Here is a 26,193-nt window from a genome sequence, read left to right on the forward strand (position 1 = left end):
TTTTTGGCATCCCTCTGTGGAACCCCAGAAAATGAAGCTCATACATCCCATACGCCCAACAACACTTACTACTTTGGCCACTGTGGGGCGTTGTTTTGCATTTCAGTAAGAACAGACCAATTTTTACTAAAGAAAAGTCAACCTACTGTTTACTCTGGAGTAAGTCTGCCCTATAGGTTGCGTATTCATTGCAATGGGCATTCAATCGCTTAAATCCTAATACTCCACAATAGTAATCATGGCTATCCACTTTGCTACAGCAATCAAGAATCCACATTTACATGATATGCGTCACTTTGAACTCCACATGAAAAGGGCTTGCAGAGAATGTCTTGTTTTGCTTTTAGTGCTAGCACTGCCCACACAATGATACTTCATCCGATTTGTCCAGTAAGACTGAAGAGCAACAAATCGAATGTCAAATTGGTAAATGAGTTAATCGCGTAAAAAAAAACGAAAAAAAAAAAAACGCATGAAACATTTTCAATTAATCACATGCAACAATGTGTTAATTTTGACAGCTCTAAAAAAAATGGGGTTATACTTCACTATTCTCTTGAAAGCGGCTATGACACAATATTTATTGTGAAAAGCGCTATACAAACTGAATTAAAAATCTTACATTATTATAATAGAAAAAAGATACAGTCAACTTAATAAAATTAAGTAGTTCCATAAAAAATATAATAATGAATTTGCTTTAGAACAATGGCACTTTAAATGCCAATTATTACATTTGCAAATAGCATGTCTTTATAATATCGTGTTGTACTCTTTTTCTTACACAAGGTGTCCCTCACAAGGGGATCATCATATTTGGGGGTCCTTGGCATCAAAAAGTTGGACTATGATCTGTCCTGTGACAGTAGGGTTTGGCTAAACTATGCTCAGATTTAAAAATTAAATACTTTTTTTTTTTAAATAGATTGAAAAAATTGCAGTAACTTGAGCATGTAATAAGCTTTTTAGAAGGGAATTGAGGCGAAGGGGTGTTTGGAAGCAATAATGATTTTTGCAGTTTCGTTTGGTACCATTTGTGCTGCAATGATTACATAGCAATAGTTACAATATTACATTCTGCCATGTTGTGTGTTTTTGCTGTCTCACATGTCATGGTAAACTGTAAATACTAGTTTTTCATGTCATCTAAATTCCTTTCCCTCCAGGCGGCCAATGGGAACCCAGGAAGAGCTGCTGGTCTTTATCTGGTCCGAAGGTCCACTTGAGTTCATTGATGCCTCAGACTCACTTTTAGCATTCAGCGAATACGAATACAGAGTCACTGCCCACAACTCTAAAGGCTCCACCTCCAGCTCTTGGACCTCCGTCCGCACTCTAGAGGCAGAACCGCAGGGCATGGACCCACCCACGGCCCAACCTGTCAGTGCTTACGCTCTTCAGATGAGCTGGACCCAACCCAGCATGCCAAATGGAGTGATCATCGAGTATAAATTGGTTTACCAGGAACTACCCAAGGATCTGACATTCACCTCCACAACTGTTACTGCCCTTACAGTTCTGGTAATATGCTTTTCTCTGTATACACTCACTGAGCACTTAATTAGGAACACCTGTACACCTACTTATTCATGCAATTATCTAATCAGCCAATTGTGTGGCAGCAGTGCAATGCATAAAATCATGCAGATACGGGTCAGGAGCTTCAGTTAATGTTCACATCAATCATCAGAATGGGGGAAAATGTGATCTTAGTGATTGTGACTGTGGCATGATTGTTGGTGCCAGACAGGCTGGTTTGAGTATTTCTGTAACTGCTGATCTCCTGGGATTTTCACGCACAACAGTCTCTAGAATTTACTCAGAATTGTGCCAAAAACAAAAACATCCAGTGAGCGGCAGTTCTGCGGACGGAAACGCCTTGTTGATGAGAGAGGTCGACGGAGAATGGAGCTGACAGAAAGGCTACGGTAACTCAGATAACATCTCTGTACAATTGTAGTGAGCAGAATAGCATTTTAAAATACACAACACATCGAACCTTGAGGCGGATGGGCTACAACAGCAGATGACCACATAGGGCACTTTATTAGGACCATAGTGTTCCTAATAAAGTGCTCAGTGAGTGTATATTGGCATGCTGTCCATATTTTGTGTAAGAAAATTAGTAATGGTCTATGAAACTACTGCCACAAAAATGTTTTCCACAGATCTGCATAAAAGAGCAACTTCCCCAACAAAGAGATTATCTCAAAGTTGGCCTTGGGTTTCTGGTTGCAACTGACTGTTTTCAATTCAGCTTGAGCATCTAAAGTTTTACAATCTCCAGCATCAGCATTCGTATGTGATCATCTATCAGTGATCAGCTCATTGCTTGCATGTTTAAACAGATTCCTCATCCACCAATGTTTCACCTATTAAAGTAGCCACTGTGATTCATGACGTTCTCGTGTTTGACACGAGAAATAATAGTGTGCTGCTCTCCCCACAGATGCTCACACCTGCATCATGGCCAAATTTAAAGGCTCCAGCTTGAGCTCCTGTTCAAAAACAAGAGTGAACAGAGCCAGCTTGCCCCCTGATAGGAGCAACACCACAGGGGAAAGAATCCAGATCCCACTGTGGAGTTCAGCTTCTCCCACAGCTCCAAGATAGATGCCTGCCTAATAGACAAATTAATTATTTTGATAGCAATTAATGAACGTCATCCTGGATAGGCCTTTTATCAGCACCCCTCTTTCTTCCAGAGTAATTTACAGTTGCGCTTCTATTCTCTTGGCAGTCCTTGGCAGTTTGTCTTGACCTCCAGAGGTCGGCTATAGTGGTGAATGTGTGACGTCAGTTTGCAGTTAATCAGCTCATAATTAATTTTCCACATGTCCTCAGCCCTCTTGAGTTATGACCCTGGCCTTCTAATGGCTGATGCAGATTTATCATTTCACAAACTGTAAATTTTTTCTGTAATTTTTACAAATCACTTTTTTCCTAATGTATGGAGTAATTTTTAAAAGAATAAATGTTTGGGAATAAACAGCCGTATGCACTGTGCGTACCATGATTGCTCTGACTGACCTGAGAAATATTTACTCTCAGAATATTTTATCAATCATGAAGTGTGTCCCGTATTTCTGTTGGCTGTTTAAAAGAACTAGCGATGACTAATTTGTGAATGAATAATTCTTTTGAGTTGGTTGTTTTCAGTGAATTGGCCAAACGGGCTTTCTTTTCTCCCAATTTGAAATGCCCAATTCCCACTACTGAGTAGGTCCTCGTGGTGGCGCGATTACTCACCTCAGTCCAGGTGGCGGAGGACAAGTCTCAGTTGCCTCCACTTCTGAGACAGTCAATCTGCACATCTTATCACATGGCTCATTGTGCATGACACCACAGAGACTCCCAGCATGTGGAGGCTCATGCTATTTTCCGCGATCCACGCACAACTTACCACGTGCCCCATTGAGAGCAAGAACCACTAAACGTGACCATGAAAAATGCTTCTCTCAAAGTCACCAAACTGAACGCTTTGGTGTTGTTTTTTGCAAAACAATTCTCCCGAGGGAGCATGCCCCTTGACCCCCCTAGATATAAGGATTATTAGGCAGATTTCAGTACCCTCAGATTCAATCCTGCTGGTGCCCATGGGAATAAATATCATGTAGATTAAAGGCTAGTTAGGAATTGCACTGACATTTTCAGATTTTGATTTCTAGATGTTAAATTGAGTACTCATCTTGACTTTAATGGATTTTAGATTTGATAAGGTCTATATCTATCTATCTATCTGTCTATCTATCTAATATTTTGAATGTTGAACATTGTCCGTAATGATGCATCATATTTGCTGATACTAGGATGTGATGCATTATCAGTATAAAACCAAGCTATTTGTTTTTATGTAAAAGACATAGTTTACAGGGTTGTGGACTCGAGTCGCATGACTTGGACTTGACTTGGACTCAAGTCACAAATTTGATGACTTGCAACACGACATAATCAAAGAAGACTTGCGAGTCAACTTCGACTTTGACAAGAATGACTTGCGACTTGACTTGGACTCGAGCCCTCTGACTTGGAAACACTTGATACCTTCTACAACCAAATATCACAGTAAAAATGAGTAGCAAATCAAAGATTCATTTTACCCAATAAACAATTCATTTGATTTTCAAATCTGCATTTCCACGCTCCACATACAACCAATCAGACAACCAATCAACTTCCACAAGTGTAGGACCAAGTTTGAAGATTGCGCATTCAAGGACAACACAGCCAAAATGATAGCAAAGGTAATTTCATTTGGAAATAAAGGATACAATATCGAAGGCATCAAAAGGACTGCACTATGTAGAACCTGTGGTTCAAAAATTATAGATGCTTCATCAACAACGTCCAATTTTGTGAGGCATCTGAAAACCCACAGACAGAGGTAAGTTAAGATTGTTAAATGTTACATGTCAGCTATGGTTTAGTAGCATTTAACTTACCGTGTTAGCTGGGTTAGCTAGCTAGCTACTAGGGATGTAACAGTATATTGAATTTTGATATATCGCGAACCAAAAAATTGACAAAACATATCAAACAAACATCAAACATCATAACCTCTATATCGCTTGATTTGACCCCTACTGCGTTTTTTTCTACACTGTTTACAGGGTTTGCACAAGGTCCTTGAAGTGCTTAAAGTTAGCTTTTAGAAATGTTAGTACTTGAATACCTGGAAAATTGCCTTTTTTGTTGAAAAGTGCTTGAGATTAAAATAGAACATTTCTTCTGTGTAATGTGACCATCAAAGATGAGATCCCGCATTCCACTTTCGTTGAATAATGTGTCTTTTAATATCCCTCCTATTCTTTACAGTCAGATAAAAAAATAAAAAGTAAAATTTATTTTACTAACAAATTGCATGGATGCTCTAAAAAAAGAGAGACTTCTATCTTGTTAATAAACCGGGGCACCTGCATGAGTCTGTGAGATGCTCGTTGCTTGTTAAATTGGCAGTGCCATTTTTGCACTTGTTAAAGGAATATTCCAGGTTCAATACAAGTTAAGCTCAATCAGCAGCATTTTGTGGCATAATATTGATTACCAACAAAAGTAATTTTGACTTGTCCATGCTTTTCTTCAAAAAAAAAAAAGCAAAAATCTACAGTGAGGCACTTACAATGGAAGTGAATGGGAGCCAATCTTCAACAGTATAGCCACAAGACATAAACAATATGTGTGTTAACATGATTTTAGTGTGATAAAATCACTTACTAAGCTTTTTTTGTTATAGCCAATAGTTAAAACCAATTTTACAACTTTGTTGTTGACGATGTAATGTCAGAAAACGCTAAAATCCTAACATAACTGTCAAAATTATAATTTAAACAACTTTACAGCTCAAATAATTCACGTTTTAAAAGAAGTATTAATGTAAGTGCTTTTATATAATAATAAGCTTCACATTTCTGTTTAAACCCTTCAAAAATTCGCCCCATTCAAGTTCCTCACTGTAACTTCTATTGTATTTTATTTTTTAAAGGAGGGGCGAGTCGAAATTCATTTTTGTGGTAATCAATTGACATTATGCCACAAATGCTGTCGACTGAGCTTAACTTGTATTGAACCCGGAATATTCCTTTAAGACACACTTGTAACTTTCAAGCACATCCCTTGGCAGACAAATTGAACTGAGATAGATTGGTGCCCTTAGTGAAAATATACAGTATATTTAACATGAAATTGAACTGGGAAGTGATGAACATACTTTAAAAGCCTTCCTGATGTAAATTAATATAAATTTAATATAGTAATTAATACACCGACACTAATTTGGGCAAAGAGCACTTCTGGCTTGTTTATGACTTGAAGCTTAAAGTTGAGAATGTGGGACTTGACTTGGGACTTGCATGTCTTGACTTGGATCTTCACTTGAGACTTGAATGCAAAGACTTGAGACTTACTTGTGACTTGTAAAACAATGACTTGGTCCCACCTCTGATGGATTAAAATATAAATATTAATTCAACTGCATTGCCTTGAGTTCTCCCATGTTCCTCTGCTGAAGACAATGTCCAATCACATAACGCCTGCCATGGGGAAATTGTAGTGTGGGTATTAGTGCAATTTCCCACGGCTACATTTATAATCCATCGATCCTGCTGAATCTTTTTTCGGACACTGACTTTGTGCTATATCAGCTGTCTGCCTGCCATGTCAATACTTGGCCTGAAGTGGGGCATCATATTGATTTAACTGCTGCCAACTGTTGAGTGGATACAGGTTAATGTTCTCTCATGGAGTTAAGATGTTTTTATGTCTGAGAATGAAGGATTATGCAGAGAGAAAAAAAAAAATCAGTAGTCATCGCTGCTAGACCATTTTCCTTTCAGTCTGACAAGGAAGCAGCCTTCAACTAGAGGAAAACATGCTGTAGGTGTACAGTAGATTAGTGTTGGGGTAGCTTCTTTGAAACTATAGCTTGTGAAGCTTTCAAAGCTAAGTTACTCATCATTTATCAAGCTGCCCTTTTGAAAATATAGACAAGCTATTAAAGTAAAAGGAGTTATATTTTGGTCTGTTCTCACCCAAAACCAACTGGATCGCTTCTGATCACCATTCACTTGCACAACACAAATCTTCATTTGTGTTCTGCAAAAGAAAAAAAAAATGCATCTTAGATGGCATGAGGGTAATTGATGAGAGAATTTTAATTTTTTTGGGTGAACTATTCCTTTAAGTTAGTGAGCGATTTTATCACACTGAAATCATGTTAATACATATACAGTATTGTTTATGTCTTGTGGCTATACTTTTGAAATGGCAAGTATTTTAACGTCTACAAATTGGCCCCATTCACTTCCATTGTAAGTGCCTCACTGTAACCCAGATTTTTGCTTTTTTTTTAAAGAACAGGAGGGACAAGTTGACATAATTTTTTGTGGTAATCATTATTATACCACAAATGTTGTTGATTGAGCTGAACTTGTATTGAACCCAGAGTATTAATTTAATAAAAAAACAAGCTGCATATTTCATAAAGTATTATTTATTTATTTATTGCAATAAGCAGCATTTATCTAGCTCAAAATTAGTAAGGATCTCATGTAAGGTGACAGCATGAAACAGCATTTGAACATTGAAGTACATTGACACTAAATACTACCAAAAAAAAAAAAAAAAAATAGAAACCACTACAATTTCTATAACTGAGTAGCAAGCATAGTGATGTTGGCATCTACCTCAAAATTTTAATATTTTGTAGAATTATTAAAATAAATATTAATATTTTGTAAGGCACCACAAAAAAGACAGGGCAAAATGTTTTGCACACATCTTCGTAGGGAATGGTGAATGGCTGTTTTGAACCTAGTTATTTAAACAAACCGAACAAACTGACATTTTAGGCAATCACATTTGATTATTGCTAGTGTGAAGCTGCAATACAATGTTACAAAAATAGCGATGCTTTGTCACGCTACACATCTACTTACTGGAAAAAGCAGCATGTTACTTTAAAAGCTAGTCTGTTTTGAAAACAGCTAAATTACTGTCACACTACTGAAAAATATAGTTACGTCACTATCATTTAATTACTCCCCAACACTGGTATAAATCAAATCAACAACAAAACAAAACCATTTAAAATAATTTTTTTGTTTGATTTAGATTTAAAAGTAGTTGTTTCCTGTTTAGAGACATATGAATTTGAGAGTAGTCAGATAGTTGACCAGATGGTCTAATGTGGAGATGCTCAGGAGCACTTGAGCAGAGCAGAGAGAGGTTTGTGGTCTTCTTCTGTGGACTGAGCATGCCCATCCACTCTCACTCACTCTTTTTGTTTTGGTGGGTGGGGCTGCTATTGATCCCTGGCTGTGCTGTGTGCCATACCTCGTGCCAGTGTGTGTGATTAATGTGGACGTCATGGCGACGGGACTAAATGAGGCTACGGAGCACAGGCGGTCCAAGCCGCCAAAAGCTGCCTCCCTCACCATGTGTGCATACGCCCCTCATTACCGAACACTTATCAAGCCTACATGAGAGATTAGACAGGCCCGGTCACAGCCAGCACCAGACCCGGCTCATCTCTCTCTCCGTTCTCTTTTTTCCTGTTTCTCATTCTTGCACTTCCCTCTTCTTTTTCCCTTACTCTCTTTTCTGCTTCCATATGTAGCCCCCTCCAATCTTTATCTCTCTCTCTCTCTCTCTCTCTCTCTCTCCCCCTCCTGATCTTTCCAGATGTTGCACAGCAGCCCCATGAGAACCCCAGCGATGGGAGATGTATTAATACACCCTATTGATTAGATCAGGACCCCTGACAGTCATTTGCAGAGATACCATCTGGCTGCTGTTCCAATGCCTTCACCCAAACAGGACGTGACACCTTATTAATCTCCACTGCCACTCTATAGACGCTTCAGCGTTTGCGCACAGAAGCCCAACTCAGTCGGAGTGGCAAGCGGAGATGCAGGTGGACCTGAAGGGTGCAAGAAATTAAGGTTATTATACAAATTGAGCCATATGGTCCAAATATTTCAGAGCTGAAATTTACTAGGCAATAAAAATTGCTCCTGCCTTCCTAATGGTGTAAATTACAGTTTAACCATGGCTCTAATGATGTCCTTCTGCTGCCTGTAACCACTCTAACATGAAGGACATTGTTTAAAAAATGCAAAGGAAAAAAAAATTAAGGGGGGGTTGAAACACCAGCAGCATGTTTACAATCTGTTAGTTTATCATTAAGAACACAGTGAAGAGTGCATAAACATGATAGCAGAGCATTGGACCAAGTCTTTGTGTAGACTCATACGCACTATTGAAGTGGTGCAGAATGATCCGAGCACAACCCAGAGCAGCTCGTTTGGGCCCTAGTTAAACCCTGTTGCACTCATTTGCTGAAAGGACAATCAGAGGGTAGCTCCCGATGGTCTGTGGGTTTTGATTGTGGATTGTGGATTTCATGTTATTCAGGATTTCACCCAGTGGACTTGTTTGGTACAGTGTTCTGGGCATTTTTATATCTAAACCATGTACATCAAGATTCAAGAATGTAAATAGAGGCTGTAGCTATGACCTAGTGGTTAGCACATCTGCTTTGATATATTGAGCTGAGGTGATCAAAAGCAGCCAATGCGGTTTCAAACTGGGCTCATGTCATATCCTGATCCTCAAACAGAAGTCTTATATGTGGCCATATATGAACATTGATAACACTGACCCTTTGTAGTGTTTTAAAATATATGTTAACACTTTAAGCGAGAGCCTACCAAGAAAAAACATATTTTCAAAATATAAAAAATTACAGTCTTGACCAACACAAAATCGGTATCTTTTTAAAGCTTAAAAGCTGTACTTTACAATGCATGTAGGCATTATGACCAAAACTGAACAAGTGCTTTGAAATTTCCAGACAAATAACAAGTGCTCTATTTTGATAATGTATTAATAATCTTGCACTGTACATATTATTGTAATCAGTAAAAACATAGCCTCAAATAGCCATGTGTCATATGTCTTTGGAAAGCTCTCAAAGAGTAGAATACAACCAGCCTATTTTGTTTACTCTCAGACAAAAATATATCGAGTAATAGCTAAGTATTTTATAAGCCGCATTTCTGCTTATAACTTCTCGAAACAAATAAACAGAAATGTTGTGGTACATTGTCCAGAGTCATGGAATGTTAAACCAATCATATTAGGATTCAGATCGTTGCAACCAGAGGTGGGAGTCATCCAAATATGGGCAGAGAGGATCATTCACTGTAATTACATATGGCCACCAGGAGATGGCGCCAGGTACATGACACAAACTCAGTGATGGCTCAAATGACACCGAATGGAACTGAATGAGATCTTGTTACTCATGAGAGAGTGCATAACTTTAGTTATTGCTGTATTTGCATGTGTAATTAGTTCTTATGTACAATTATGTTTCATTTGTTTGGAGAGGCTTTTGGATGCTTGGAGACGTTTTTGGACACTAGAATAAATGATTTTTGTAATGCTCTAGGTTTTGAATGCTTTGTTGTATTAACACAAAATTGTACTCCATTACAGGTGACATGATTGGAAACAAATACGTTTTTTTAAGACCTTATTTATACCTTGAGATTTATAATGACAAATCAGAAAAATAAGAAAAGTTTTTTTGTTTTTTTTTTCTTTCTTTTTTTAGCATTTCTTAGGCTGAGAGTCATCATCATAATCTATATTATTTTTACAAATTAATCTGTATGGGAGAACATGTTATAAACAGGGCCATTTTCACATTTTCTGTACTAATTTTGGCAGATAATTTGCAGAATTCTGTGGAATAGATTTAAACATGGTAAAATGTGTTAAACGGAGGAGTAGTAGACTTTCATTGGTAGCTGAAATCATAATAGATTTAGCCGAAATATTTTATTAACAAAAAATGCATGGGTGGGCAATGTGTAGAACTTTGTGAATGATGGCAGTTCTAATTCTCTGGAAATCGGCTAAGCTTAATGTGGAGCTCTGCATTTGCAGATTCCACGTGAGCCTGCTAATAAAAAGGCCAAAATTATAGAATGTCAATAAGTAAATATAGAGTAACAGTACAATAAAAATTCCTGCACATTGCTTTATTGTCTAGAATCTGTGTAACTTTTGTAGTACCATAGAAACACTCTGGGAGTGCCTGTTAAATCTAATTTATGATTTAAAGAGCTAAAGTTAGTGGCATACTTGACTGTATGCTTCCATTCTTATTTTCTGAGTACGACTGATTTTCATACATATTCAACCATATTCAGAATAGGCAAACAGTTCTGTTTCTGTATGTGTTTGCATGCATGAGGGTTTCCTTCATCAGACACTGGGCTAGTCTGAAGAACAGCACTATGATTCAAGAGCTCTCTGTCTGATTGAGGCTTTGTCCAAGCAAAGCTTTACATCTGAACCACAAATAAATAATCTCACACTGTAAAAAGAATCCTGTTGTTTTTACAAATAAAACAAACAAACAAAAAAAAAAAACTGGTAGCTGTGGTTGCCAGAATACTTATGTAAAAAATACAATAAAAATGTAAACAACTTTACTAAACAGTTTAAAGCTGTTGTAATTTACATGACCACGCTTGCACTGTAAAAAATAAATAAATAATCTGTTAAATTTACAGTAAAAAAAAAAATCATAAACTTGATATTAACCTTCTGAAACTGTAAAAATCTGCTTTTTACTTTACAAGGTATTGTTAAGGTATTGTTAATCACCATAAAAATTATAGAAGAGCACATGATGACAACAAGTTCACCAATAGTGGCTCCTCCAGGAGCAATGACCAATAAACACGTAGAGACGCACAAACACTGATTTCAGTTACCAATAATTTACTTCAGCTTTATTTAACACATTTTTACCATTTAAATCCATTTCACTGAATTCTGCATATTTTCCCTAAAATCTGCACCGTAAATCAGTGTCTGCAGGATCCATTTGGGCATAGTTATGTATCTAAATGTTGAGAAGATATGGAGTTCAGAAACTAAATGACCATGTTTATGTTTTTTGTTGAGTTTTAAATCTTAAAACCATGAGAAAATCACAGGAAATGTACTTTAAACCATATAAGGTGTTTAAAGTACTTATAAGGAAATACAAGACATTTTGAGAAACACATATAAAATTACCATTTCAAGATTTTCAAAAATTAATGATAAATATGACCCTATTTTTGTAAGCAACTGATAAGCACACAAGCATCTGTGCATTGCTTTATTTTTCTAAAATTCTCATAGATCTCTGACTGTACATGGCTATAGGTAACGTAAACCTTGCCCAAAATCCCCGGCTTTGCCACAGGCTTCAGTTGATACATTTTGATGAGGCATTTTCTGGGTTCTCTAGCTTGTAGCGTAATACGAATAAAATCCAGTGCAGGCTGAAGTCAGCAGTGGCAGGCTGGGACAGTGTGTCTACTGTATGCAAATGAAGCAGTCCCACACCTTTGAAGGGTCAGGAATCTCCACTTTCATCTAATCAGCATAATTGTTGTGACAAATCCACATGGTTATTCTTAATTAAAATCATCCCCTGGCCCAAGCAGCCCCCAGTGCTGTCACAGGAAATAACATATATGTAAGCAGTTGATGAGACAAGGGAGACCTGTACTTAGTTGAAAGAGGAAAAGAGTAAAGAAAAGGGGTTTTAAAAGACTTTTTTCCCTTTACAAATGACTGATTCACTGAGCTAATGCTAAATGTGCTTCTGAATATAGAAGTGATACCTCTTTAATGTTTAAAGCAGCGATGCCTCTTTCTGGCTCAATTACAGGAACTCCACTTTGAATCGTTAGAGAGTGTAAACTGTGCTTTTGTCATACTGCAAGTCTGACTGCTGTTGGCTTCCATATAGAAATTCACAAATTCCTGTAGGTTACGGGGTTCTTAATGATGCCTTTTTAATTAGGTAACTTCTAAAAAGTACATATACTTATAAGAGGAAAAGGACATTATGTTTACAATGTCAGATGTCCTGACATAAATGTATTTCGACTCTTTCCTACATATTCTTATACAATATGCTGGTTGCAATGTTTAGAAGATAGATAGATAGATAGATAGATAGATAGATAGATAGACAGACAGACAGACAGATAGATAGATAGATAGATAGATAGATAGATAGATAGATAGATAGAGTATTCTATTAAAACTCATCCACTTTTGAAATGTGAAATGTGATTCCATAATGCTAAGAATTTGGTCATTTTATGTACGGTGGATCTATGCATTCCCAAAAGGCAGCATAACCCATTCACTTAATCAAAACTTAAACACTTCCCGTTTTAGGGATCTGTGCCATAAACATTTATTTAGAAATCTATAACAAAAATCAATTCTCTTAGTCGCTTTTTAATGGCTGCCTTGAGTATCCTGGATGAGGAGCGCCTGCTTGTTAATGTCTTGGTGCCCGTGTTTAGGAAAGTGTTTGATAGCATTGCCATCTAGGGGCAGGATATAAGTCTCTGTGCTGAAATAAAGTGAAATTAAACAGCTGTCTTTATTGACAATGTGCATATGTTTGCTGCTTTATAGTCCAAATGTTCTCAATTTTTCAACCACGTAAAAAGGTAGCTTTTTAAATGCTCCAGTGCCTCCCAGCGATGTAATGGACTGGTGTGTAAAATCGGCAGAGGGATAGTAGAGGGGGGGAGTGCAGGTTTTCTGTTTACTGAGAATTATGTTTGTGGGGGTTTTTTTGGGTGTGTGGGGGGGGGGGGGTTGTGGTAATTTAGACATTTTATGCCAGGAATAAAAAATGATGCTCGTAAAAACAAACATCTATTCACAAAACTGTGATTAAACATAAATCAATGTGTTGCATTCCTCTTCATGTATATAATTTGTTATTTTATTCAATATTTATAGTTTTGTTCATCATTGTGATTACATTGTGATGATTTTAGATTTTTCAATCTTATTTTGTCCCATTCTTAATCTAGAAATTAGTAATCCATTCATTAACAATATATTGTAAAATATAATGTATAAAGTATTTAATGATACACTTATAAATAAATATATAAATGTGTTCTACTAATAAAAAATAAATTTATGATGATTATTATTATTATTTGTATTTGTATTGATATTATATTTAATGCAATTAATATTTATTATAATTCAAATATAATGTTGCTAATTTTAATAAGATTTATAATAGTTCTTACTATTATATTTTATTGTTTGTTTATTCATATTAAATATAATTAATGTAATTAATATTAATTACAGTTCAAATATAAATATTAAACATTCTTATTAGTAGTAGTAGTAGTAGTAGTAGTAGTATTTTGAGTGTTTGTAACTGTGTGTGTGTTCTTTTGTGTTGTGTTTTAGGGCAGTGTTAATCAGGCTCATGTGTTTGGGTTGAAGCCATTCACCACATACAATGTGCGTGTAGAGGCAGTGAATGGAGCAGGCCAGGTGTCCAGTCTCTGGACCACTGTTAAAACCCTTGAAGCCTCTCCCAGCGGCCTGGCTAACTTTACTGTGAAAAAGAGAGAACATGGTAGAGCTCTACTGCTAGAGTGGCCTGAACCAGCTTTTCCAAATGGAGTCATCAAGGTACATATGTTGACCTTCATGAAGGTAACATTGCAATGTCAAGCTCCAGAATCTGCCTTCAATTAACACTGTTATATCCACAGATGTACAACATCTTCAATGATGACATCTGGGAGTTCAGTGGTCTTGCACGACAGTTCCTGTTCCGACGTCTAGAACCCTTTACCATGTACTCGCTCGTTCTAGAAGCTTGCAACGAAGCAGGCTGCACGAGGACCGCACCTCAAAGAGTAACCACTGAGGAGGCTCCCCCATCTTCTCAGCCAACCCCTACAGCACAGCAGGTCCATGCGCGTAGTGTGGAGCTTCACTGGTCTTCACCTGCCCAACCCAACGGCAGGATCCTGCTGTACCAAGTTCTGGCTGTAAGTCTTGAAGAAGGCAGGGTACAGAGCGATGAAGATGATTCTTTGAGAGCAAAGACTGTTTTCATTGAGAACAACACCCAAGCCAACCACTTCTCCTACAATATGTCTGGCCTACTGCCCTATAGCAGGTACAAGTTTTGTGTTCGTGCTTCAAATGCAGCAGGATATACTGATAGCCCCTGGCTTGTGGTGCACACCAAGCAAGCTCCTCCAAGAGGATTGGCTCCTCCAACTGTCAGTCATATAGAAGGCAAACCCAATGAACTATTTGTGTCTTGGACACCTCCTTTGGAGCCCAATGGTGTTCTTCTGACCTACAGGATTCAGAGGGACAATGTTGGCTTCCATTTCAGCTTCGACTCAAGTGTGTTCAACTACACTGATGTGGATTTAACTGCACACACTTCCTACAGCTACACAGTCATTGCTTGCACTGTGGCCGGCTGTGTTACCAGCGAGCCAACACAGATTAGGACATTAGAAGCTGCCCCTGCTAATGTGGAGCCACCTACTGTGTCTGACCTCACTTCCTATTCCCTGAATGTGTCATGGGCTGTACCATCCTTCCAGAATGGCGAGATCACTGTATATATTCTCAAAATCAATGGCGAGGAGGTCTACCGTGGAAAACGGTTGAGCTTTCAGGTTTTAGATCTACAACCACACATTTCCTACAACCTCGTCTTATCTGCATGCACCAATGGTGGCTGCACTGACAGTTCGCCCATCTCAACCCAAACCAGTGAAGCCCCACCCTCAGGAATGCCTGCCCCAACTCTTAAAGTCACAGGTCCAGAATCAGTGGAGGTCACTTGGAGAGAGCCACTCAAGCCCAATGGAGTAATCACAGGGTACGAACTCCATCGAAATGGGAGCCTCATATACTCTGGCATGGACACCCGTTACCAAGATTTCACCTTACTTCCCAGCGTAGAGTACAGTTACACCATCTCGGCCAATAACAGTCAGGGTGCAGCTACCAGCCCATCTGCAGTGGCCAGGACTCAGCCTTCAGCGCCCTCTGGTGTGGCCCCCCCAAGACTCCAGGCTGAGGGGCCATTCAGCATTATGGTACAGTGGGACCCCCCTGCTCGACCAAATGGGGTCATCCTCAGCTATTCGCTTTACAAGCGGGACCCAGCTGAGCCAAATGTGAAAAGCTTCATCTTTGCTTCACACCACAGTGCGTTTCAGAGCCAAAGATTCTCGCTCACTGGACTAAAGCCTTTCTACAGGTAACAATTCCAGCATGCACCAGTAACACTGTTAGTTCAGTGTCAGTGAGTTTCAAAAGAATGACAAGACATTGCTTTGTTCACAGAATAGTGATGATTGATCAGTGGATGATAACTGAAATCATGCAGCTTGTTGATGACAGGTGTGCTGTTACTTTTCTAAGCGGTCAGATTTATGATTTGGTGTATAAAGGGCAATTCACACTGCCCCAAAAAATGGCAAAATACCCCTAAATCCAACACTTGTTGGGTTTTGTCGGATCAGTGTGATCACCCTGTTGGTGTTTGTTGGTGTCTGTTTTCACCGATTCAACATGTTCAATCTGCAATTGTCAAGTCTTGGAATTTTTGAGCAGTCTGGTAAGATTTTCCAACAAACTCAGACAAACTCTGGCTTTAACGTGAACCATTGCGATGACAATGAGGTGTTTAATTTTAATTAATTAAAACATTCAACATTCTAAATACAACAGTCAACTTTAGAATGTTTTAAGTGTTGGTGTCTATTGCCGTTTGTTAGGGGAGTGTGAACTGGCCTTTATAAACATTGAAGAAGGCACCTACATCAGTAAGAAACTGCACAGCAACCACCTAAAACACTAACAATCATCTAGCAATACCCAAGCAAACACCTAGAACACCATAGCAACTGCATAGCAACTCATTAACAACCACTTAGAACCCCTATCAACCTAGGGGCACTTTTGACTTGTGCCAGTAGGAAGCCACATAGCAACCACCCAGAACTCCATAGCAACCACCTAACAACTTGCAAACAACCACTCAGAACACCTTGACATCTGCAAAGCAACACACTGGCCACCACCAAGAACACCCAAGCAACCACCCAGAATATCGTAGCAACCACCCAGAACACCATATCAGCAATCTAGGGGCTGCTTTATGACTTGCCATATAGCATCCACCCAAAACATCCTAAGAGCCACCTAGAATTGCCATTGCAATCATCCAGAACATCATAGCAAACACCTAGCAACACCATCGCCACCACCCAGTACACCTTAGCATCATGGTGGCAAGTTTTGCATTGGAAAGCACCACTTTCTTCAGAAAACATAAAAAATCTAGTTATTAAATTCAATGAAATAGTGATTTATATGTAAGAAATGATTTTTCTTTTTGATGATGAAGATTCAAATCAATTGACTGTTTAAAACCAATTTAATACAAATAAAAATATTTTTCACCTTAATACCTGTTAACTATGTCTAGCTGCAAACCATAATATACATCAGCTGGTCAGCCTTTACTAGTTGCTGTATTAAAGATTAACTGATAAAACCTAACGAGAGAAGAAAAAAGAGTGATGGGGGACAGACAAAATTGTCGACTGGGAAGGAGTCAACCTTGAGTCTTTTGTAATGTTTGCATCCTTGGCATAGACAAAGGTGGTCACAAGGAGAAGGTACTCAGATGAGGAATGACTAAAGTCTGGAGCTGTATACGTATGTTGAAGTGAAATCCAGATAAGTGGGGTGATGATAATGGTTCATCAACATTATCAACTCGCCACTCATTGCCTCTTTCAGACGACCTTCCCTTTATTCTCCTGCTCTCCTCTTGTCTCTCTCTTTTCTCCTTCAGTCCATCGCTAGTGACCTTCTGAAGGAGACAACTGTTCACTGTCTATTTTGTTACATATTACGGAAAATGTAGGGACCAGAATATCATTTGAATTTGGGGTGGGCTCTATAGACTTGGACCAGTAAGTATCTACCTAGAAACCATTCAAAATATCCTGGCAACCGCCTAGCAACAGCCTAGCCACCACACAGAAAACCCTAGCAAAAACCCATTCATTTATCCCATAGGCGAATTGATTTTTAGCGATAATTTATAAACCTTTAAAGGCAGACCTACTGTGAGGTCCGAGGTTGTTCATTGATGGTATATGCTTCTGTTGAAGCCATCAGTCTGCGTAATTTAAACTTCATTGTTTGAAAATCGTGTTTGATAGCGGAATTCCTGGTAAACAAGTACATTACCCATGGTAGAACAGAAAGATCCAACAATCAGAGAACCGCGGCCAACAAAACCCACAAAAGGTGCCTCATGCCTACTTATCTGTTTGTACAAATTGGAATATTTTTCAATCAATTTAAAATATATTGTTTCTATACTCATAATCAACAACCCAAAATTAATAGTTTTATATATTCCCGTAGTATTTTATTCAATGACATCATTCGCAATGCTTCATGGGATTGTAGTGGGATTGTGAACCACTCAGACCACCTTAGTAACTGCATAGCAGCAATATATTTTAACATATTTTAATATTTATATTTGACATAATATTGAAAATAAAAATACCCTCATTTACTAGAATTAGCACAAAAATATATAATTTACATTTCTAAATATTGATAAAGTATCAAGTAGACTATACAAATTATATAAATTTATACTGATATAACTATTATAATTTTATAATGCAATGGTTTCAGATCAAGCATATTAAGAAGGCACATTTTATGATAGTGTAAGCACTTTGTTTTAATTGAGTGTAATAGCATTACACATTGTACATTTGGATATTTTGAGAGGAAGTGTTTGATGTCAGTTGTTTATCTGTATTTGTCATAGGTATGAGGTAAGGGTGGAAGCCTGCACCCTATTAGGCTGTGCAGCGAGTGACTGGTCTTCAATACAGACACTTGAGTCGCCCCCTACTGGCCAACCTGCTCCATTGCTGGAGCTACAGACCAACACTAAGGGCATACAGACTGTCTTTCTGCTGTCCTGGTCTCCTCCAACTGAGCCCAATGGCAAACTACTGCACTATGAACTGTACCGGAAACAGGTTTCAGACACAGAAAGCCGATCTGCATCTACATTGGTGTACCGCAACTCCTCAACCTCTTGCCACGATGACAGACTACTGCCCTACACAGCCTACGAGTACCAGGTCACACAGCTGTTTCTGATTTCAGATTTGTCCAGTTTACATTCTTAGTGCATTTAATTTAAAAATGTTATACATAATTTACTACAATACACAAATATAGTTCACCCAAAAATGAACATTCTGTCATTCTTTACTCACCCTCATTTTGTTACAAACCCATATGACTTTCTTTCCATCATTGAACAGAAAAGGAGATGCTAAGCAGAATATTAGCCTAAGTCATTGTTCGCTTTCATTGCATTTATTTCCTATATAGTGAATGGTGACTGAGGCTGATTTTCAATTGTTTTTCCACTGTAAACCTTCGCTGGACCGATGTCTTTGACTCGATGCTATTTCGGTGTCTTGCTAATAAGTGTTTTTAAGACGTGGTATTAATTTGGTGTTTTAAAAACACATCTCGAGACTAAAATATCATTCATATTGTGATACTTCATTACATATAAATTCATCATATTTAGTGTAATCATGCAACAAAACATGATTAAATATGCCATAGAAACTGCTCCTCAACTACATTAAATTAGCATGATTACTTGTTGCAGCTGTGTTAAATGTTATGCTCATCTATACTCTCTCGTTCACACAGACAGGCGTTTAATCTAACTCACTATATTCATCGCACCGCCTACCCCTACGAGACCTTTCTTAATTGACAGCCTAGCCTTTGCAACAAAATAACATTAGCATTTGACTGTCAGGCCTGAGAGGCGTGGGCTGATCAGTGCTAAATTGATAGAGTTTGCCTGATTGTTCCATCTTATTTATGAGCGGTAATTTATGACAGCTGGCGGGCGGAGCTGAGTGGTGACGGACAAGCGACAGGGCCATTAATCTGGCCCTCTGCGAATGCTGACAATTACGATCGAAGCCATTGAATTAGCTGTTAGGCCTCCCAAATGTACAAGTATTGGAAAGACCTTTTAATGCCTATTGGCTCTCCCCCGGGAGGTTGCAAACTATAGTGGATTGTGTGTGTCTTGATGTGTGTACATTAGTTTGTGTGTAATCATTCAAAGGATGTCTATGTCTACTTATACTGTGATCCAATTCCAATGACAAGTGCTGTTCTTATGGACATAAACATGTTTTTTGCATCAGTCTGTGCTGTTTTTAATAGTTTTCTATGTTAACATACACTAGACATACACTAAAACATAATCGATTCTTTGGCACGTCTCACTGTTTTTTCAGTGTATCAGGCATGAGCGCATTGGTTTTAAAACAGCGTTTCAAATATAAAAGTTTTGAACTTCAGCTTTTAAAAACGTGTCTCAAGACACCAGCATTCTGATCCGTTCATTGCACTGTCTGGCTTTTTTTAACACAAGAATACATTCGCTCTGAACAGCCACTTAGGATACATTTCAGGCTAATGTTTCCCAACATTTTTGTCTTTTGTACCCTTACAGCCTCATTGATAAGCTCAAGTATCCCTTGACCAACGAGAAACCAGACATGTGTTCCTTTACACCATTACAAGTTTTAGTGTGTTCCTGTAGCTGAACTGGTAGAGCATGGCACTGGCAATGCCAAGGCTATGGGTTCAATTCCTAGGGAAAACAATATAATGATTAATAATAAAATAATCAGGCAGCAGCTTTTTGCATATGACTGACTTTTTGCAATAGATGCTATTTACACTAAGGCCCCGATTTACTAAAGGTTTGCATGTATAAAAGCGTGCAAACTTGATAGCACGCTAAAAAAAAGGTCCAAGCTGATCTAATAACGTAGTCTTTTAAAGACTGCGTCTTTCAGATGTGCAAAAAATAGCACATCTTGGTAAGTTTTGCGTTCTTCCCCAAAATGAATATGCTATTTAGAGGCGTGCCTCCACATGTGTATGATAAAGGCCGGTTTAGATGCAAATGAATCAAATTGAACCCGCAAAGTGATTTATCAAGCCTGAAAGTCATTTCACAATCAGAAACTATGAGAGCAAATGAATACAACTGAAAGGCAGGTATTAAACTGAATTGCACTGTGCATCATGCTGTCATTGTGACAAAAAGGAGACTTTGAGAACATATAATATGTAGAACACCCTTTATTGACACACATTAATGAGAAATTAAATTAATACTCATGAAAAAACAGTTTTAACTGTTTTAGTTTTGGCTTAACGTTTAATATTATATTTTCTTTGTGAATTATGAACATTTCAAGTGAGGAGTGTCATGTGCATTCTCATCAACTACTCTTATACTTGTTAAATAGCAGGGATTTTACAATGATATCATACAATCCTATAAATAAACATATAAATGCCATATTGAATAAAAATAAAATGGTATTTAGTTAGAGCTGTACTGTAATTGCATTTTGTGCACGTACCACATGCAAAAGCCTCCTTTTTGGAGGGTGCGTCCAACATATTTGCACATGTACTTATTTGTGCAATTTTTCTTAGTAAATTGCCCGCAAAATGCCCACGCAATTTCAAAAATTGCACAAACAAATTAGCACCAGTTATTTGAGATCTTAGTAAATCGGGGCCTAAGTGTAAATAGCAACAAAATTCAGTTAAATGCTATTTGCATCCCAAATGAAGTACTAACATACAGTTTAGGGGCATCATTGAAGCATGTTTATTGTGTTTATTTAGAGTCTACAGATACCCTACACCAACGCTTACTCCTAAACCTAACCTTCTCTTACAAAAGTTAGCCATGGTTTTACTACAGAAACCAAATTATCGCCATGGTATTTTGTAGAAAAATAACAGTAACCAAAAAATTCAACATGGTTACTATATGAACACCATATTACTGTAACACCATGGTGAATTGCATTAAAACGATGGCTTCTTCCAAAAAACATGGTTTCTACAATATTACTATGTAAAACCATGGTCAAGTTTACTCAGATCAAACCTTTCTCTCAGCTCCCAAACTTCACCGTGACCAAATCACTGCGAGGAAATCAATCTTTATATTCATTTTTATTCAGTAGTATTAAAGGAAATATTAAGAGTGGAAACAGGAAACAGGATGGGAAAAATTGGGACAAAAGGCAGATTAGAACCCAGGTCTTCCCCAGGAAAAAAATCACATCCACACCAACGTTACACCCTACACCACTGCAATGCCGTTAGTGGGTGCAATTTGTCTTCAGTTTCTGTTTTTCCACCAGACTATTGGAGTGCAAATAGCAGTGCTGTGTGGCAGGTGCTTTTTGCACCTAGTGCAAATAGTCACTCAGATAAAGTATTATGATAGATATAATTTAGCAACATTAACTCTATTAAAGGGATAGTTCACCCTCATGATGTTCCAAACCCTTATGACAAATTTTACAGATAAGGAGATATACCTCATTCACTTTAAAGATGTAATGAGTGAATGATGACTGCGAACATCCTGCCTAACATCTCCTTTTGTGTTGCACAGAAGAGAAAAAAGTCATTCGGGTTTGTAACAACATGAGGGTGAATTTTATTTTATTTTGGGGTGACCTATCCCTTTAAAGACATGTTTAAACTAAAAGCAGTCAAACCTATGGTTGAAAAACAGACTCACCACATATATTTTGCTACATAGGTACAGCTTGCACACATTATTTTGGTTTATTTCCTTAAAAAGTAGCTGCCATAATATTTTTAAGTCACGATTTCTATTTCAAAATCTTTCCAAGAACCCCTGGTTGAGAAATCAAAGTTTAAAACTATTTACTTGTTTCAAGGAGTCGGCAAGGAACAAGATTACCACTATCTTTAGTGGTTTTTGTTCTAATATAAAGGCATAGTTACCATCTCCCCTTTTGTTGTGTTTAATTCCCCTTGTTCTTATACAAGGGCGAGTGTCCCAGTGAAATCAAAACCATCCCATGTTAAGAGGCTACATATTTTATTGACACTTTTATGTCAAATCTTTATGTCAAATCTTAATTAGCCTAGTGCTCATAACAGAAAAGGGAGCTTTTGGCCCTGTGTCCAAGGCATGGGGCGTGGCCATGGCCAATGAAGACCTGTCACTGGGCAGATTCAGCCCTAGCAGTGTACACCCACATCCATTAGAGCTCGCTCATGAAATAATTTTATTTTCCTGCGTTAATTAAAGCTCCAATAGCTATAAAACGTCTGCACCTCATACAAGGGCACCAAGATGTCCTGGCTGACTCCACTTTAAAGCGTAGCGCCCATATCTCTTTTCACAAAATTCTTATCAGGCGATCATAATGATTTATCAGGGAGTCGTTTACATAAGGTTAACGCTCTTCTTTGTCCTGTGCTCATTCATAACGCTGCTTTTCTGCACACATGAACTGTCACTCTCTGTCTTCCTTTCTGTCTTCCTGCCACAATGACCTTTTCTCTCTGAGGGTGACAAGATGCTGTTTTCGTGACCTCCCTCCTTCTCTTCTTTCACCCCATGACACCCTTTTCAACCCCCTTACATTCCGACACATCTAGTCGTCACTTTGGCAGTGGAAAGAGTTCGGATTGGAATGTAAAATTAGCCGGTGCCTTGTGCAGTCCCTGCATATTGCCACTTAGATCTATCATCTGGATTGATCACGGTGTAACTGGCTATTATTGAGGCTAATTTAACCCTATCTACAGAAACATCCATCTGCCTGCACTATTACAACTGACAATCTACAAATTACTTACCCATGCAAATTGCAACCCCACCTGACCTTTTGCGGCTCTTCCCGTGTAATTATACAAACAGCTCGTCTAGTAAATAAGATTACTTCACCTTTCCATGTGTTCATCTACTCCTTAATGAAGGTGAAATGTAATTTTCATGTAGATTCAGACCAGAGTGATTCTGTAATGGATGCTGATGTTCTTAATGACAGCAGGGCTTAGAGTTGGGAAGACTACTGACTCATCCAAGTAGTTGGAGGGGTAGTTTCCTTTTGCAAAAGGCGCCAGAGGCCGGCTCATCAGATGAAGGTGACTCCTCTTTAAGAGGAGGAAGGTGCCGTGTCTCCATTCTGTCTATCTCAGAATCAGTGTCTGTATCAGCTTTATACTTATTTTGGACTGCAGGTGTGAGAGAGGCCACATGTGTACACACCTGTAGCTTTGCATTCTGATGTTCCATCCATAAATGCACACCTATGCTCTCTTATCCATGCACAAACAGCTTTAGCACACAGTAGAGCATTGTAACAAACTGTTTGATCATGTTTAATCTGAAGAATCCTTATTTAGATGAAAATTAATATGCAAAGGTATTTCAGGATACATAAATGAAATGATGATGAAACACAAACTGAAATCCAAACCCTATACTTTGTGCCTTGCACTGTTGTGCTACAGTGCTATTTAAATAGCTCACTATTACATATCTATTGAAAAAGATTAAACAAACAAGTATTGTAGTCAATCGCATAATAAACCCCAACAGTTTTTAGCATTCTGAAGTGGTTTATTTTGCAATAATGATCAGCTTATTGTACAAAATCACGATTATTTTATGGTTACTTACCAAATAAGTAAATAAATTAACATGAAATATTGATTTGAGTTTTATTATGTGTGAAGAAATAGACCACAGAGTGATACAAGAGACATGAAACAAGCACAGCCATGTAGGAATTTGGTTGCAGAGGACAACTGTCAATAATATAGTTTGCTGCTCATTATACATAAGTATTTGATGGCAGAAAATAGGTATCGTTTTAAAACTTAGAAGCTGTACTTTACAATGCATGTAGGCATTATGATCAAAACTGAACAAGTGATTTGAAATTTGCATACAAATCAGAAGTGTTCCATTTTTATAATTTGTTAATAATTTGCACTGTACATAATACTGGAATCAGTAAAAACATCAAATTGATCAAACATCAATGTGTCATATGTCTTTGGAAAGCTCACAGACAAATATATAGCTCGTAATAGCTAAGTACATGTCTTTGACATGTTTGTTACATATAAAAAGGTGTTGCTTATATGCTGTGTTTTCACCTGTAACTTCACAAAATATAAACAGAACATAAATCTCATACCATTCCATAGAGGAGGTGATTCCCAGTCAGATTACTTCATCTGAAATGATGTAGTATATTGTCCAGCATCATGGAACGCTAAACCAATTGTATTAGGATTCAGATCCCTGCAACCAGTCATCCAAATATGGGCAGAGAGGATCATTCACTCTAATTACATATGGCCACCAGGAGATGGCACCAAGTACATGACAGACTCAATGATGGCTCAAATGACACAGAATGGAACTGAATGATATCTCGTTACACATGCCTGCATCCTTTAGAGAGAGAGCATACCTCAGTCATTTTTGTATTTGCATGTTTAATTAGTTCTTATGTACAATTATTATGTTTTATTTGTTTGAAGAGGCATTTGGACACTTGGAGACATTTTTGTACACTTGGATAAATTAGTTTTGTAATACTATAACTTCTGATTGCTTTGTCGTGCCAACACAAAACTTTACTCAGTTACAGGTGACATGATTGGCAATAAAACAAAATCTTTTTTGGAGCTACCTTGTTTACACCCTGAGATATATAATGTCAAATCAGAAAAATAAGAGAAAAATTTTTTTTTTGGCTCGTTTCTTTGTGATTATTCAGCAGTTTCTTAGGCTGAGAGTCTCAGAATTTAAAATAATCTATATAATTAAAAAAAAATTAAAAGTTTTCTATAAAATGATACCAAGAATTGACCCTCTTTGGATTTTTATTATTTTTTTTTTTTTTTTGTAGAGTTATAAGCCTTTAATTTTAGGCATGCCAATACAAACAGGTAATCTTTAAAAACATCTTCAGAGCTTAAATATCTGATTTAAAGTGTTGTGAATTATATCTTGTAATGTTATTTTGTCTATCAATCTAGGTGTGGGCCGTAAACTCAGCAGGTCGTACCGGAAGCCCCTGGGCTCAAGGTCGCACAGGTCCAGCTCCTCCAGAGGGGGTGAGCCCCCCCAAATTCCTGCACATCCATGCCACTTCAGCTATGGTGGACATCAGCCCACCCACCAAGCCAAATGGGATTGTCAGTCTCTACAGAGTCTTCACACAGAACAAGGAATCATACCAGATGGTACACAATATACTCTTTCCTAAAGATACAGTGTTTTTTATATAAACAACTAACATTGCATAGAACTAATTTGGAACTTTCTCCTCTATCGTTGAGTTGTCTGAGGGGACATCCCACCAGCAGACTCTTCACGGTCTTACACCCTTCACAGTGTACTCTGTAGGCGTGGAGGCCTGCACCTGTTTCCTGTGCTGCAGCAGAGGCCCCTTGAGTGAGCTCCACACCAAGGCCTCTGCTCCAGCCCAGCAGACCCCACCCCGTCCTGTCGCCCTCACCTCTCGCTCAGCTCTTGTGGAGTGGGACATGCCACTTCAGCCAAACGGCATCATTGAGAGGTAAAGACCTCACAGCATAATCATCAATCAATTAAATGTTATCATAATAGATAACACTGATTCTGAATCAGTGATATAATTCAATATTAACGGTTAATAGTGAAGTGTGTATTTTTTTATATTAAAATACTTTCTCCTATCTCAGTTTAATGTGCACAGTTTTCACTGAAGAGTGCAAACACTGTGGCTCTGTGAAGCAATTAAAACATTGCTCTGTCTGTTTCTGAGCATCCTGACCAAACCGACATAGCAAGTATACGTCTCTGCGGAACAA

General features: G+C 38.0%; 1 protein-coding gene across 1 annotated transcript in view; it reads left to right on the forward strand.

Annotated features, from left to right (window-relative positions):
* Positions 1–26,193, forward strand: part of ush2a (Usher syndrome 2A (autosomal recessive, mild)) — a 344,744-nt gene that overhangs the window by 311,830 nt on the left and 6,721 nt on the right. Inside the window, exons 60-65 of the mRNA XM_051723371.1 lie at positions 1,167–1,521; positions 13,804–14,031; positions 14,115–15,634; positions 18,242–18,563; positions 25,378–25,584; positions 25,681–25,919. Coding sequence (XP_051579331.1) covers positions 1,167–1,521; positions 13,804–14,031; positions 14,115–15,634; positions 18,242–18,563; positions 25,378–25,584; positions 25,681–25,919 — 2,871 coding nt within the window. The remainder of the gene's footprint in view (positions 1–1,166; positions 1,522–13,803; positions 14,032–14,114; positions 15,635–18,241; positions 18,564–25,377; positions 25,585–25,680; positions 25,920–26,193) is intronic.

This window comes from Myxocyprinus asiaticus, chromosome 17 (assembly GCF_019703515.2).
Source record: "Myxocyprinus asiaticus isolate MX2 ecotype Aquarium Trade chromosome 17, UBuf_Myxa_2, whole genome shotgun sequence".
NCBI classification, from domain to species: Eukaryota; Metazoa; Chordata; class Actinopteri; order Cypriniformes; family Catostomidae; genus Myxocyprinus; species Myxocyprinus asiaticus.